At 43.4% G+C, this 14,776-nt stretch overlaps 1 protein-coding gene across 2 annotated transcripts in view; it reads right to left on the bottom strand.

Annotated features, from left to right (window-relative positions):
* The window catches only part of SNX9 (sorting nexin 9), a 108,664-nt gene that overhangs the window by 50,360 nt on the left and 43,528 nt on the right, over positions 1 to 14,776 (bottom strand). Inside the window, exons 2-4 of one of the 2 annotated variants that reach the window (XM_003353171.4) lie at positions 14,620 to 14,706; positions 11,894 to 11,968; positions 10,422 to 10,547 (exon numbers count right to left, since the gene is read on the bottom strand). In XM_003353171.4, coding sequence (XP_003353219.1) covers positions 10,422 to 10,547; positions 11,894 to 11,968; positions 14,620 to 14,706 — 288 coding nt within the window. Of the gene's footprint in view, positions 1 to 10,421; positions 10,548 to 11,893; positions 14,707 to 14,776 lie in introns of both variants that reach the window. The other variant, XM_021086441.1, reaches the window with a different exon arrangement.

Here is a 14,776-nt window from a genome sequence, read left to right on the forward strand (position 1 = left end):
ATGGTACTGGCACAAAGACAGAAATACAGATCAGTGGAATAGGACAGAAAGCCCAGAATTAAATCCATGCACCTACAGCCAACTAATCTACGACAAAGGAGGCAAGAATATACAACGGAGAAAAGACAGCCTGTTCAATAAGTGGTAATGGGAAAACTGGACGGCTACATGGAAAAGAATGAAATTAGAACATTCCCTAACACCATACACAAAAATAAACTCCAAATGGATTAAAGACCTAAATATAAGACCAGACACTATAAAACTCTAAAGAGGAAAACATAGGCCAAACACTCTCCAACATAAACAACAGCAACATCTTCTCAGATTCCCCTCTTAGAGTAATGGCAATAAAAACAAAAATAAACAAATGGGACCTAATCAAACTTATAAGTTTCTACACAGCAACGGAAACCCTAAACAAAACGAAAGACAACCCACAGAATGGGAGAAAATCTTTGCAAATGAATCAACTGACAAGGGATTAATCTCCAAAATTTATAAACCTCCTACAGCTCAATAGCAAAAAAATGAACAACCCCATCCAAAAATGGGCAGAAGATCTAAATAGACAGTTCAGCAAAGATGACATACAGATGGCCAAAAAACACATGAAAAGATGTTCAACATCACTCATTCTTAGAGAAACCACTATGAGGTACCACCTTACACCAGCCAGAATGGCCATCATCCAAAAGTCTACAAAGAGTAAGTGCTGGAGAGGGTGTGGAGAAAAAGGAACCCTATTACACTGTTGGTGGGAGTGTAAAATGGTGCAACCACTGTGGAAAGCAGTATGGAGATTCCTCAGAAAACTGAAAATAGAACTACCATTTGATCCAGCAATCCCACTCCTGGGCACCCAGAGAAAACCATGACTCCAAAGACACATGTACTCCGATGTTCATGCAGCACTATTTGCAATAGCCAAGACATGGAAACAACCTAAATGTCCATTGACAGAGGAGTGGATCAAGAAGATGTGGTACATATACACAATGGAATATTACTCAGCCATTAAAAGGAACGAAATAACGGCATTTTAAGCAACATGGATGGACCTAGAAATTATCCTGCTAAGTGAAGTCAGTCAGACAATGAGACACCAACATCAAATGCTTTCACTGACACGTGGAATCTGAAAAAAGGACAGAATGAACTTTACAGAACAGATACTGACTCACAGACTTTGAAAAATTTATGGTTTCCAAAGGAGACAGTTTTTGGGGGGGGGATGCGCTGGGGGTGTGGGATAGAAATCCTATAAAATTGGGCTGTGATGATCATTGTACAACTACAAATGTAATAAATTCATTGATTAATAAAATAAATAAATAAATAAATAGTTTTCTTTCCCAGTATGGTTTATCACAGGCCATTGAACAAGGTTCCCTGTGCTATGCAGTAGACTTTGTTGTTTAATCTCTCCATGTATAATAGCTTTTTGAATTAGAACCTTTGTCTTTTCCAGGTATCTGCCCAGGGGTGGGACTGCATGGTAACTCTGCTTTTAGTTTTTTAAGGAACCTTCATACTGTTCTCCATAGCGGCTGCTCCAATTTCCATTCCCATCAAGAGTGTAGGAGGGTTTCCCTTTCTCTGCCTCCTCTCCAGCATTATTATTTATAGATTTTTTGATGATGGCCATTCTGACTGGTGTGAGGTGATACCAGATTGTAGTTTTGATTTACATTTCCCTAATAATTAGTGATGCGGAACAGCTTTTCCATGTGCCTGTGTGTCATCTGTATGTCTTCTTTGAAGAAATGTCTATTAGGTCTTCTGCTCATTTTTTTATTGAGTTGTTTTTTGTTGCTGTTGAGTTGCATGAGCTGTTTGTATATTTGAAAATTAAGCCCTTGTTGGTAGCACCATTTGAAAATATTTTTTTTCCCAATCCGTAGGTTGTCTTTTTTTTTTTTTTTTTTTGGTCTTTTGTCTTTTTTTAGGGCCACACCCATGGCATATGGAGGTTCCCAGGGGTCTAATCAGAGCTACAGCTGCCGGCCTACAACAGAGCCACAGCAACACCAAATCCGAGCCACGTCTCTGACCTATACCACAGCTCATGGCAATGCCAGATCCTTAACCCACTGAGTGAGGCCAGGGATTGAACCTGCAACCTCATGGTTCCTAGTTGGATTTGTTTCTGCTGTGCCACGATGGGAACTCCCATGTCTTTTCATTTTTTAAAATGGTTTCCTTCACTGTACCAAAAAACTGCTAAGTTTAAGTCCTATTTGATGTAAGAAAACACTGGTACAATTTATGCCAAAGAATGTTTTGTCTATCTATGACCTCTTCTAGGAGTTTCATGGTGTTATGTCTTATTTTTAGATCTTTGAGCCATTTTGAGTCTATTTTTATGAATGGTAAAAGGGTGTGCTCTGACTTCACATGCTTTACATGCAGCTGTCCAGCTTTCCCAACACACTTGCTGAAGAGACTGTCCTTTTCCCACTGTATATGTTTGCCTCCTTTGTGAAAGATTAACTAACCACAGGTATGAAGGTTTATTTCTGGGTTCTCTATTCTGTTCATTGATCTGTATATCTGTTTTTGTACCAACACCATGCTGTTTTGATTACTGTAGGTTTGTAGTATTGTCTAAAGTCTGAGAGGGTTAAGCCTCCTGCTTTGTTTTTTCTCTTCAGGATTGCTCTGGCAATTCTGGGTCTTTTGCGGTTCCATATAAATTTTAGGCTTATTTGTTCTAGTTTCGTGAAAACTGTCATGGGTAATTCGATGGGGCTCACACTAAATCTACACACGGCTTTGGACAGTTTGGCCATTTTAATGACATTCATTCTCCCAATCTAAGAGCATGGGATATCTTTCCCTTTATTTAAATCGTCTTTAATTTCCTTTATTAATGTTTTATAGTTCTTAGCACATAAATCTTTCAGTTCCTTGGTCAAGTTTACTCTTTTTTTTTTTTTTTTTTTTTTTTTTTTTTTTTTTTTTTTTTTTTTTTTCCTTGGCTATAGTCCAATCGAGCTTCCCCCCCCCCCACCCCCCCCCCCCCCCCCCCCCGTCGTCCCTGGCAACGACCCCAACCTATTTTTATTCTTCTGGGGGTGTTTTTTTTTTTTTGTGACTTGAAATTTTTTTTTTTTTTACACATTCACTTTCTGCTATTCCATTGTTAGTATAAAGAAATGCAACTGATTTCTGCATGTTACTTTTGTAATCCTGCTACCTTGCTGAATTCATTTATCAGTTCTAATAGTTTCTGTGTAGAATCTTTAGGGCTGTCTAAATATAGTATCATGTCATCTGTATATAATGACAATGTTACCTCTTTCTTTCAATCTGGATACCTTTTATTTCCTTTTCTTGTCTGACTTCTGTTGGCCAGGACTGCCAATGCTACATTGAATGAAAGAAGTGAGAGCAAGCATCTCACCTTGTCCCATATTTAGCGGAAGGCTCTCAGTTTTCCCCATTGAATATTACCATTGGCTGTGGGTTTGGCACAGATAGCTCATATTATGTTGAGACATGTTCCCTCTATACCCACTTTAAATGGCACATAGCTTTATGTGCCCAACAAGATGATGCTACAAGTAGCAAAAGACAATTTGCTTCCAGGTAGATCTAATCAATGTCCCTGTGAAAGAGGCTTTAACAGACATTTCTCCGATGATGGGCTGTGTGTGTATAACAATGCTGACTAGCCTCTTACCATAGCAGTTTTAAGGGTTAAAACAAAACGACACAAAACAAAAACCTTTGCTTTGCCATTTGTTTCCTGTTAGATAAAACCAAACAACAACAACAAAACATCCTAAACAGTAAATTTCACCAGCATATATTCTGAATGGGTCTCAGACATGCAAAGCTGCCTTTTATTAGGCAAGAGTCTATGAAAGAAAAAAGCATAGGTGTCACCAGCCTAGCACATTTTTGAAGAAAAATGCCAACAAATCCTTGGCACAGATATGTAGAATCTTCCTTACCTTTGAAGCCCTGTAACCAGGTTAAGGGATTCCTGTGGGGCTGGGAGGGCAGGGAAATGAGTAGGACCTTTGCAATAATGCTTTAGTACAGAGGAAATCTCAGGAGACGCCCACAGCAAGACAGACCGAGATAACGAAATAAGCCTTCCTGAAGGCCTCTTTTGCTAATTTATTTTTAAATGGACTTCAAAATGGCCTTAACACAGGCTAAAGAGGACTTTAAGAGCAATGAGAAAGCAAAATGCAGTTGCAATATAAAATTATTATTGCCCTCCTCTCTTAATAAGAATTCCTTCACAACAAAGACCACTACATTGAAAATCCTTACCTAATGAAAAAGATCTTATGTCCCTAAATTTGAACATTTATTTAATATCTATTTTTTTTTCTTTTTGCCATTTCTTGGGCTGCTCCCGCGGCATATAGAGGTTCCCAGGCTAGGGGTCCAATCGGAGCTGCAGCCACCAGCCTACACCAGAGCCACAGCAACGCGGGATCCGAGCCGCATCTGCAACCCACACCACAGTTCACGGCAACACCGGATCCTTAACCCACTGAGCAAGGCCAGGGATCAAACCCGCCACCTCATGGGTTCCTAGTTGGATTCGTTAACCACTGAGCCACAATGGGAACTCCCCATGTATTTAATATCTAAACTGTTAAAAATAATCCTGAACCCCAGAGATTTTCTGTAAGAGAGTTTACCTGTTTTAATTGGGTGACTCAGCAACTGGTAGAATGGTGGGCTAGCAACAGTCCTCGTCCCACAGCCACTGTGGCCAAACAAACCCCCTTTAGACAGGGGTTCCGGCTGAAATCTGTAAATCTCATAACGTTCTCCATTCAGAACATCTTGTGATGTATTTATGACGGAACAAAAAATCATCCCAACACATGCAGAACACCCTGTGACGGTGCAAGGCCTCCTGGAAGTTGTGGGAATAGAAAATATAAGGCAAAATCTCTGCTTCTCAGCAAGCGTCCAAGTTCCTAAGTACGACCACTTGTGAGAAGATCAGAAACAGCGCTAAGAGGATCGAGAGGAGAGAAAAGCAAAGCCTTCTTCCTAAAGGGCGTGATATTGAGCTGAACCTTGAAGGATGGGCAGATGCCATCTCCCACCGTTCTTAGAAGAGAGCAAAATACAAAGAGAAGGTGGGGCGTATCTGGAGAAGAGCCTGTTTGGCTGGAACTCAATACGTAAGTGAGGATAAGGTAAAGATGGGTCGTGTGGAGGAATCACAGATGTAACTGAGCATGAAAAAGGATCCGGCCCCACCCCAAATTCAGCCGGATTTCTTCTAGTCTCCCTACCATGCATTGCTGAGTGTCTGCTTCATGGTCAAACTGACAGGACGGTGCCTATCTCCTGGCAGTGCTTCCTCGTAACACGCAGACATGCTTACCTGCTTCTGGAGGCCATGGGGGAGCCCCTGAAGTTTTTAAGTTAGAGGCAGTGGCATATAACTATAATCAACAATTACTGGAGCTCCCATCGTGACTCAGGGTAATGAACCTAACTAGTAAGCATGGGGACGCAGGTTCAATACCTGGCCTCACTCAGCGGCTTAAGGATCCAGCGTTGCCGTGAGCTGTGGTATAGGCTTGGATCTGGTGTGGCTGTGGCTGTGGTGTAGGCTGGCAGCTGCAGCTCTGATGTGCCCTCTAGCCTGGGAACCTCCATATGCCATAGGTGAGGCCCTAACTAGCCAAAAAAATAAAAAAGAAAGAACCCCCCCCAAATAATCATTAAACCCCACTAAGTACCAAGTGTTGTTCTAAACACTTAAGAAAACTAGTTTGTGAGGAAAGAGTGAGGGATTTTGTTCATGCGGAGTTTGACTGAGATACAGAGGCGACAGGCAGATGGAGCTGCTCCAACAAGAAGCTGGACGGGTGAGCAAACGGAAAACTCAAAACTGGAGAGAGATTTATGAGGGACTCATCAGCACGGCTAGGAGAGAACCAAAGAGGATACGTGGACTGACATCATGCCTTGGAGCGGGAAGAGGTGAGAAAAAAAGGAAAATATTTGTTCAATGTCTTCCATGAGTCCGGCCCCACTTTATACAAGTGGCCTGGGGCTCCACCAGTTCAGGAGGCAGCCCGGGCTCTTGCGCAGCAGACAGACCGTCAACCCAGCTCTAACGCCAAACCTCACACCACGCTTCCCGCTGCACCGGCCGCCTTGGGGAGGAGGAAGGAGGGGATGAGAAACTCAAACAGAAGAGAGGAGCAGAGGGCAGCTGGGAAACAGCGTGATCAAAAGCAGCAAGAACCTTCACGGAAGGAGAAGCACTTTACCCCAAGTCCGCGTTCCTTTCTGGTGTTTAAGAAAGATAGGAAAATAAGTCCCTCCAGTCAAATACCCTCAGATAAAACACCTGGCTTTACACAACTTTCAATTACTGTTTAATCCCTACTGTTCTTTGAAAAGTACAAACAGAAATGTCTCATTAATTTCTTAAAAGCAAGTTCTGCAAAGAGGCAGTGATCTAAGATTTTTAGGTGACCCATACTGAGAATCTTTTTAGAATCTATGATATAATTTAAACACTAATAACTGGGTGAAAAATAAGACGAGGCCAACTCTTAGCCCATGTCTGGTAATGACATCTGAGCTTCATCTCCACCAGCTGGTTAAGGCATTCTAGCGGCACAGCCACCAATAGGAAATGCTCCTAAAACTCTAAGACATCAGATAAATGACCAGTAACGAAATCAGTATTAACCACTACAAACTAGTCTTTTCCAAAGGTACTGAAACAGCTGCCCTCATGAAACTTACAGTCTGTAACAGAAAAATAAAACAACCATCTGATCCATTTCTTGGGTATCTTTCAATTAGGCTTCTCCACATTTTGCATCTGTGGTGTGTATGTATTTAACCGGAAGAAGGAGAACACTGCACATACTGCTATGCCTTCCAGAGAGTTTGTCCATCTGAAGCTACCCTCATTCCTCAAAAAGCAGCACTGCTTCCCACTGTGCGGCTGTCCTCTCGTCTAGCTGGCCAGCCCCCTACTGACAACACATCCATTCCAGGTTTGCTGTTACGACCCTGCTGCGGTCCAGCTCTTCTCTTGCCCAGGTGGCTGGGTTCTGAGGCTCAGCGCTGTAAGATAATCTCTGAAGTGCTGCGTCAGAGAGAAGATGCACTTGACATATTAACCTATATTATCAAACTGTTCTCCGAAAAGCTTCTCCAATTCATTCTTTACCAGAATGCCTGTTTGAACGTGAGCTGTTAAAACATTTTATTTTTATTTATTTATTTATTTTTTTTTGTCTTTTTGTTGCTATCCTTGGGCCGCTTCCGCAGCATATGGAGGCTCCCAGGCTAGGGGTCGAATCAGAACTGTAGCCACCGGCCTGCGCCAGAGCCACAGCAACGCGGGATCCGAGCCGCATCTGCAACCTACACCACAGCTCACGGCAACGCCGGATCGTTAACCCACTGAGCAAGGGCAGGGACCGAACCCGCAAACTCATGGTTCCTAGTCGGATTCGTTAACCACTGCGCCACGACAGGAACCCCTGTTAAAACATTTTAATTCTCTGCTAATTTGATAGAAGAATTTCAAAACGAGCTTTTCCCTAATGGTTATGGCTCTCTGTACCACTTCTCCCAGTGAAAAATCTGTTCACACCCTTTGCCCGTTTCTTCTAAGTTGCTCACCTCTTTCCTATTTACAAGAGTTCTTCGTATAGTAACAGAATTAGCTGATATCTCTGGCATATTAGGATTCTTTTCCCCCAGTTTAATAGTTTTTGATTTAAATGTACCAATTCTTTCCTTAACGGCTGCCAGAAATTGTGTTGTGCTTAGACAGGCCTTATATATTTCCAACGGTTATTAAAAAAAAAAAAAGTTGCCTTTATTTTCTCCAAGTACTTAAAAAAATAAACAGTGCTATCGTTTTGCAAATTAAATTGTTTCAATACATTTGAAGAATAATGCATTATGTTCCTTTGACCTTTTCGATACACCTGGCTCTTGGCTATAGTATAGACTATAGGTAAGGGTTTTACAGGTAAGGGCTCCCTCACACGCAGAAAAGGAAGAAAAAGATAACGGGAGGTTGGGGTGAATGCATCTATGTTACCCACTGCTACACCAGTTACTGCACTTACCCTGTGATTGCTCAGTAAGAAGCTAAAACCAGAAGGTACCCCAAGCAACATGAAATCAGGAGTTTTAAGAAAAACAAAAGGGAGTGCTTGATTTTACATATCAAGTTATACAAGTAATTGATAATGAACCAATTACTCTGAAATGCAGAAGAGCTTAAAAACACAAAGTTAAGGAAGGCTCAGGTAAATTCAAAAATAGTAGGCTCAGAATAAGTGAGTCAAGAAATTCTGCAGACAGACATAACCTTTGAGAGAGCTCTTTCTAAAAAGATATGATTTAAAAGAAAGAGCAGTCGGAAAGTTGGACAACCCGTTGCTGGGTGTGGATAAGCTCTAACTCGGGGAGGGGGGGGGAGCCGAATTGAAAACACGTGGCGCTGAGACAACGAAACAGACGGCGGCCGAGACGTCTGCACCGCTGAGGGGGTGCAGCCCGCCTGCCCCGACAGCTCAGAGGAGAGGCCCAGCTCCTCCTCCACGTAAAACTGTCCTCCGGGAAAGAACACCACGCCAGAATAACCCCAAAGTCCCAAGAGGCAGATCCCCGGAGCAAAAACGGTATTTCCTTACTGACCTTCAGAAAAGGAAATCAGTGGCAAACCTGACGGCAACATTTTGAGAAGCTACCAATTAATAATGGTATTTATAAAATGTACCACGGTCTTGGCCCAGTTTAACTGTTCTCACATCTGGGATAACAGAGCACAGACGGCTGATGAAAATATTTTTACTTGATTTAAATTAAATGCAAGTGCTCAAATTAGCACGCTTTCTGTATTTTGTTCCTCTTGGTTTCAGTTCATTTCTCCTTTGCTTTCAAAGGATCTGATTAGATTTAATGTCAGGGTGGATCAGTAAAACTCAATTTTAAAAAGCTGGTTATATTTTCTTCTAAATAACCTGGAAGAAAAAAATTTAGACTTATGCTGATGACTTTATATCACTACACTTCAACACTGAGGAATCTTCTTCACAACAAAGTTTGAGTTTCACTTGGATTTGGGTTTATGAGCTCAAGTGCTTCAGTCTCTCCTGAGATAACGGCTGAAAGAGGCCCCTGAATTAAAATAAGGTGCACATTCCTATCCTGTGTTTCCTTGTTCTACGATCCTCTCATTACAATTCCCCTCTGCTGAAATGCTGTCTTTCACTTGATGTAAACCCTTTCAATGATGTTTTTGTGTAACTCAGTGAGTCTCAGTCGGGTGGACTTTTCCCACGTGGCAACATGTGAGACCGTTTTGGTGACTGCAGCCCCGCTGGGGGCCACCGATCGAGCGGTGCCAATCACCCCGAGGAGGAGCGAGTACCAGGCCCTGACGGCTCTCGGTGCCCCGGCTGAGAATCCCTCGAGCAACGTCCAATGAGGTTTAACTACTTCTTCACATTTTATCCTGAGTAAAAGCTTTACCTGACCAGTGTTCTCAGGAATGACAGACGAACAAAATATAGGAAGATGCCCAACTGTGGTGATATCCTTGTCTCTGAATTTTAAATATCTAATTTATAATTCAGAATGCCCACAAAAACTATTTAAAAATGTATAAAATGTGCAGTTAATGTACAGTAGCAGTACTTTGACAGACTCTCTTAAAAGGTTAAGATATAAATATCCTGCGAGCGAATAATTAAGTGACAGGATTACTGGGCTCTAGTAATCTAAACCTTTGATGTAGTTAAAAAGATGACTAACACCCCCCAAAGCCCACTCATTTCTAAAGACGCAGGAGGCAACAACATTTTTGAATGTTGACACTGGCTCTGGATAATCACTGAACTAGGCAGAGTCACCTCAACTGGTCAAATTCATGAAACTTTATGTAAAATTTCAGTATCCCACTTTCCTGCATTTTCTAGAAGTAGAACAGTAACTGCACCAACCGCCGGATTTGCAGCCATGTTTACATGCACTGCATCTGCCAGAGGAGGGGCCGTGAGCTGAGAGCGCAAGTCCGGGCCGAGGTCACAGAAACTGCGTCCTGTTCCAGCCACAGCTTTGACACGACCGTCTCGCCTCAGCAGAGGGCTCTTGTCTTTCCACGCTCTCAGCTGAGAGGTGTTTGCAATTTACAGGGTCTGTGTTCACAGCACACCCGACTTTTGAAAGCAACTCCCAATGAACGCCCCGCCTTCTGGCTCATAATCCACCCTAGAAACCGTCTTTAGCAGGCTTAACAGGCAAGTGCTTTGTTAAAACCCAGCAAGAAATGCCACACAAACATCGAACAGCTATTTTGTGGACGCTTTCAGGGAAGGGCAAAGGCTCTAACGCATCACGAGCTCGCAGTCAGGGCAGCTGCGTCCAGCAGGACCACGCCGGCCGCTTACCTGGTTGGCGCCGCTGGCCGCTGCTGAGTTGGCTTGCGCTGTACTTGCCGAGAGGGAGTCGAGGAAGGCTTGGTCGGCCACCGAGTTCCCACAAGAAAACGGATCCTTTCCATCACTGGGCAGAATCTGGACAGCCGAAAGACCCAGGGTTATTTTCAGAGAGGAGAGTCCTTTCAGAGTTAGAGTCGCTGAGGGCAAGCCAGAACTGGCATCTGCTACGGAAAAGGGGTTTCTCTTCCGGGAGAAAGGTGTCCCCCGACTGCTTTCTGTAGTAGGCACAGTTCCAGAAAATGCAACCAAGGCTAGTATCGACTTAAAACGCTCACTTTCTTCTCACTGCTGTCAATTTTTAGGATCCTGAACGCACAGAGGTAAAACACGGCACAAACATGAGACGTGTGGACTGGGTTCGGCAGTCTGGGAGCCCCTGAAACTGTCTGGGAAAGGCTGGGGTGTCCGCATGTGCACGTAACTCTGAGATTTCATCAGATTCTGCAGAGTGTTCAAAACCACCCACCCATCTCTAGGTGAGGAAGGCCAGGCACGGAGCCTTCCCGTTCCTGACCTCACTCCAATTTGACCCACAGGGAACCCGGCAACCTTAGTTTCCATCAACCTGATGAGAGGCAAGCTACCAGGCACCCAGGGCTGTTTTGAGTGACCTACAGAAAACCAGCAGGGGGCGCTAGGAGGCTGACTCAGAAGAGGATCTGTCCGCTGAGTGGGTGTGTCCCAGGCAGGCATCTGGCACAGCAGCGCTTAAGCCAGGCAATAGCTCCTCACAGTAGCTCATTCAAAACCCTTCGGACTTTGGGAATGGGAGGGGGAGCCGAGAGAGACGCCCTAAATCAGCACGGGGAGAAGCAAGCTACTTAAAAAATCTGCAATAAGCAGATTAATTTGTGAATTAATTCTACAATAAACAGTATTCTAGGCAGCAGCTATTATACAACAGCAAAGGAAAAATAGTGACTTTTATTCAGAATAATTAAAAGTTGCTATCCTTGGAAGGAACTTAATCTAAATATTTGGAATTGCTCTCTGGAGTTTAAGTCTATAACTAATATTTCTTAATTCTACTTTAATGTATTTTCCACATTTTATATAATCAGCATGTATTACTTTTTTTTTCTTCTTACAGCTGCACCTGGGGCATATGGAAATTCCTACACCATGGCCACAGCCACACCAGATCCAAGCCACATCTGCGACCTACATCACAGCTTGTGGCAACGCTGGATCCTTAACCCACTAATCGAGGCCAGGGATAGAACCTGCGTCCTTACAGAGACAATGTCGGGTCCTTAACTCACTGAGCTACAACGGGAACTCCAGCATGTATTACTTTTACAATGAATTATTTTTTAATTAAAAATAAAGTTATTTTCCAATCTTGTCCTTTAAATTGATAATTTACGAAAATACGTTTTACAAAGACCAGGTTTAATTAGTAAATGACATTAAGTTCGCACCTCAACATAGTCTGTGGGAACGAGCCCTCGTTCTCCTTTGCTGTTTCTTCCTTCCAGCCATCCTCCACCAACGTCCTCAGGAAAGTAAAAGAGAAAAAAGAAAAAGATTACAGTTGGAATTTTCTGCAGAAACTTTTCTTTGGGGATTGTTACACATAAAAAATGAACATTAACCTTCATTCCCAGAGAGCTAATACTGTTCAAAATTTTAAATTCTTAAGCCTTCTTTGCACCAGAAAATGATGTAATCTAAAAACAAGAAAAAGCAAACTTCAACAATAATTGATCAAAGATTGAAAAACAGGATATTAATAGAATGGCATGATTTTATAATTCTTTTCTATTTGCTGGTCTGTGGTAGATTAAAAAATGGTTTGCAGCTCCGACTGTCAAGAGGTAAAAAGCACACCCCCCTTTCTAGAGTCTGCACTGACCTTTGGCCAACAGAACGCGGTAGAGGAGTTCTCGTTGTGGCTCAGTGGTAATGAACCCGACTAGAATCTATGAGGACGTGGGTCCAATCCCCGGCCTCACTCTGTGGGTTAACAACCGATCCGGCATTGCCATGAGCTGTGGTGCAGGTTGAGAATGTGGCTTGGATCCTGCATTGCTGTGGCTGTGGTGTAGGCCGGCAGCTGTAGCTCTGATTTGACCCCTGGCGTGGGAACCTCCATATGCCACAGGTATTGCCCTAAAGAAAAAAGGGGGAAAAAAAAAAAGAAGGAGGTAGAGGTAACATGGGGTGAGTTCAGGGCCTTTCCTCAAGAGGCTTTTTGGTACACTTCTCCTTGCTCTTTTTTCCAAAAGAGCTGCTATGAGGATAAATTTGGACAAGGCCTAATCTCTCCACTGCCCCTTCCAAGGCAGCCCACAGCCAGCAGGAGAACCGCCAACACGAGGCCACACTGGAGGGCCCTGCCCCAGCCTCACACTGGTGACGGGCCCATCAGGAGAGCCATCTGGCTGACCTGAGATTCCCAAAGCAATGACAATCAAGTATTTGTTCAAGCTACTAAGCTTTGGGATTGCCTGGTATTGAGGAAAAACAACTGGTCCATGCTTTTGTAGCTCTTCCGGGTAAGTCATAGCAATAAACTAAAGAACCAAATACTCCATACCAAGATTCCTGTTTTTCAGTATAACCTTAGCAAAGTCCTACTTCTCCCCTTAAAATAGTAAGCATTGTCTTAAATTCATAAACCGTACCCTAGTCAATAACTACCCAAATCTAGATGACAGTCTTTCTAAAAGTCCCTTAAGCCACAACCTTGTCAATTTTTGACCACAACAGCAACTTAAAAAATGCTTTATCAAGAAATGAAGAATACTTCATTTAAAACAAAATTCAATGGGAGATAAAAGAATCTTTAATCTCGTCTGTGATTAAAAATAGAAGCTATTTACTTATATAATCTGGTATATTATCTGGTATATTACCTAAAACTACCAATATATTTTCTAACTAGTAATTCTTTAAAAAAACAATAGGTATAAAAAAATACTATCACGACTGAGAAATGGCCGTCTTCTCGGTCACTCCCCGCTCTCCTTCCCCGGCTCTGTGCCGTCCTCGGCCCCAGCCGGTGGGGCAGGTGCAGCCCCTCCTCCCTCCTCGGAGGCTCCTGGCACCTTTCTTCACATGCTTCCTCCCGAATGCGTCCAGAGGGCCGGCCTGTCTCCAGTCCTCATTTCTAGCTCTGCCTTTCTATTTCTAACCTCATGCAAAGCTCTAGGGTAGGGGTGACTACTTACTAGTCTCTAAATTCAACACTGAAAAAAATAAGCTCATTTAATCTTTCCGAAGAAGCGCTTCTTCCTGACTTTCATGCTTTAATAAATCCATCGTTTCCTCAGGTACAAAGGCCAGAAACCTCAGGGATCCTTTCTCACCAAGAGTATCGAACTGGGCACCGAGTCCCCCGTCTTCCCCTGGCTGCCCCATCCAACTCTGTACGGCCTCCTGCGTCTCTCTTCTTTCTACTCCCGTTGCCACCACCCAGTCAAGATCCTAGACTCCAGCCGCACCAACCCATTCACTTCCTTGAAGTGCAGGTTTCATCACGTCACCTCCCTACATTATCAACAATGACACCACGCAGTGAATCCACTACCTCCCAGATGAAACCCAAGTCTAGAGCTGTCGCCTGGCCCATGGGGCCTGCTTGTCTGCCTCTCAGAGCCTGTTTTCTTAGCCCGTCTCCTACTGTGTATATATACCACACTCCAGGGACACTTGTTTACAAGAGCGTCCCCAGCAAAGAAGAAAAAGCAGGGCTTAAAGGCCAAGAGATGTGGTTTCCAATCCCTGTTTTGCCACTTATGAGCGCCACCCTCATCAGTAAAAAGAGATGAAAAGCACCAACCTCACAGCGTTCAAGAAGAGACAGAGATCAAAGAGCATATGTGTGCACTGTACTGGGCCAAACACCGACCCCAGGCCGTCAGAAAACGGAGCTGAGGCTGCTGATCACTTTCCAACCTCTACGCCCGCGTCCGGCTGGGATCTACCGGGGCTGCGGCTCCAGTTCTGCCTCATGGAACCCCAGCCAGCTATTTTTAAGGAGGTCTTAATTGTTCTCAATGTTTATATAACAGATGATTATCCCACCATCAACAATGCAGACACAACAGGAAAAAAATTCGTGTGGGTTTGAACGATTAACCCCAAAAACAAAATCTTAAAAAGAAGTCCTTAAGGGCCAGATTTACAGGTAACGTTTTCTTACTGGATTTGTAATTGTGATGATCTCTCCTTCACTGACTGTCAGTTCATTATTTCCAGGCTCAGCAGCAAAATCGTACATGACCCGAGCCTATTGGGAATAGAGAGGGAAAAAAAAGGAAGTTGTAAGTGTAAAGTTAACAGTATGAAAACCACCACCG

The sequence above is a fragment of the Sus scrofa genome, chromosome 1, assembly GCF_000003025.6.
Source record: "Sus scrofa isolate TJ Tabasco breed Duroc chromosome 1, Sscrofa11.1, whole genome shotgun sequence".
NCBI lineage: Eukaryota > Metazoa > Chordata > Mammalia > Artiodactyla > Suidae > Sus > Sus scrofa.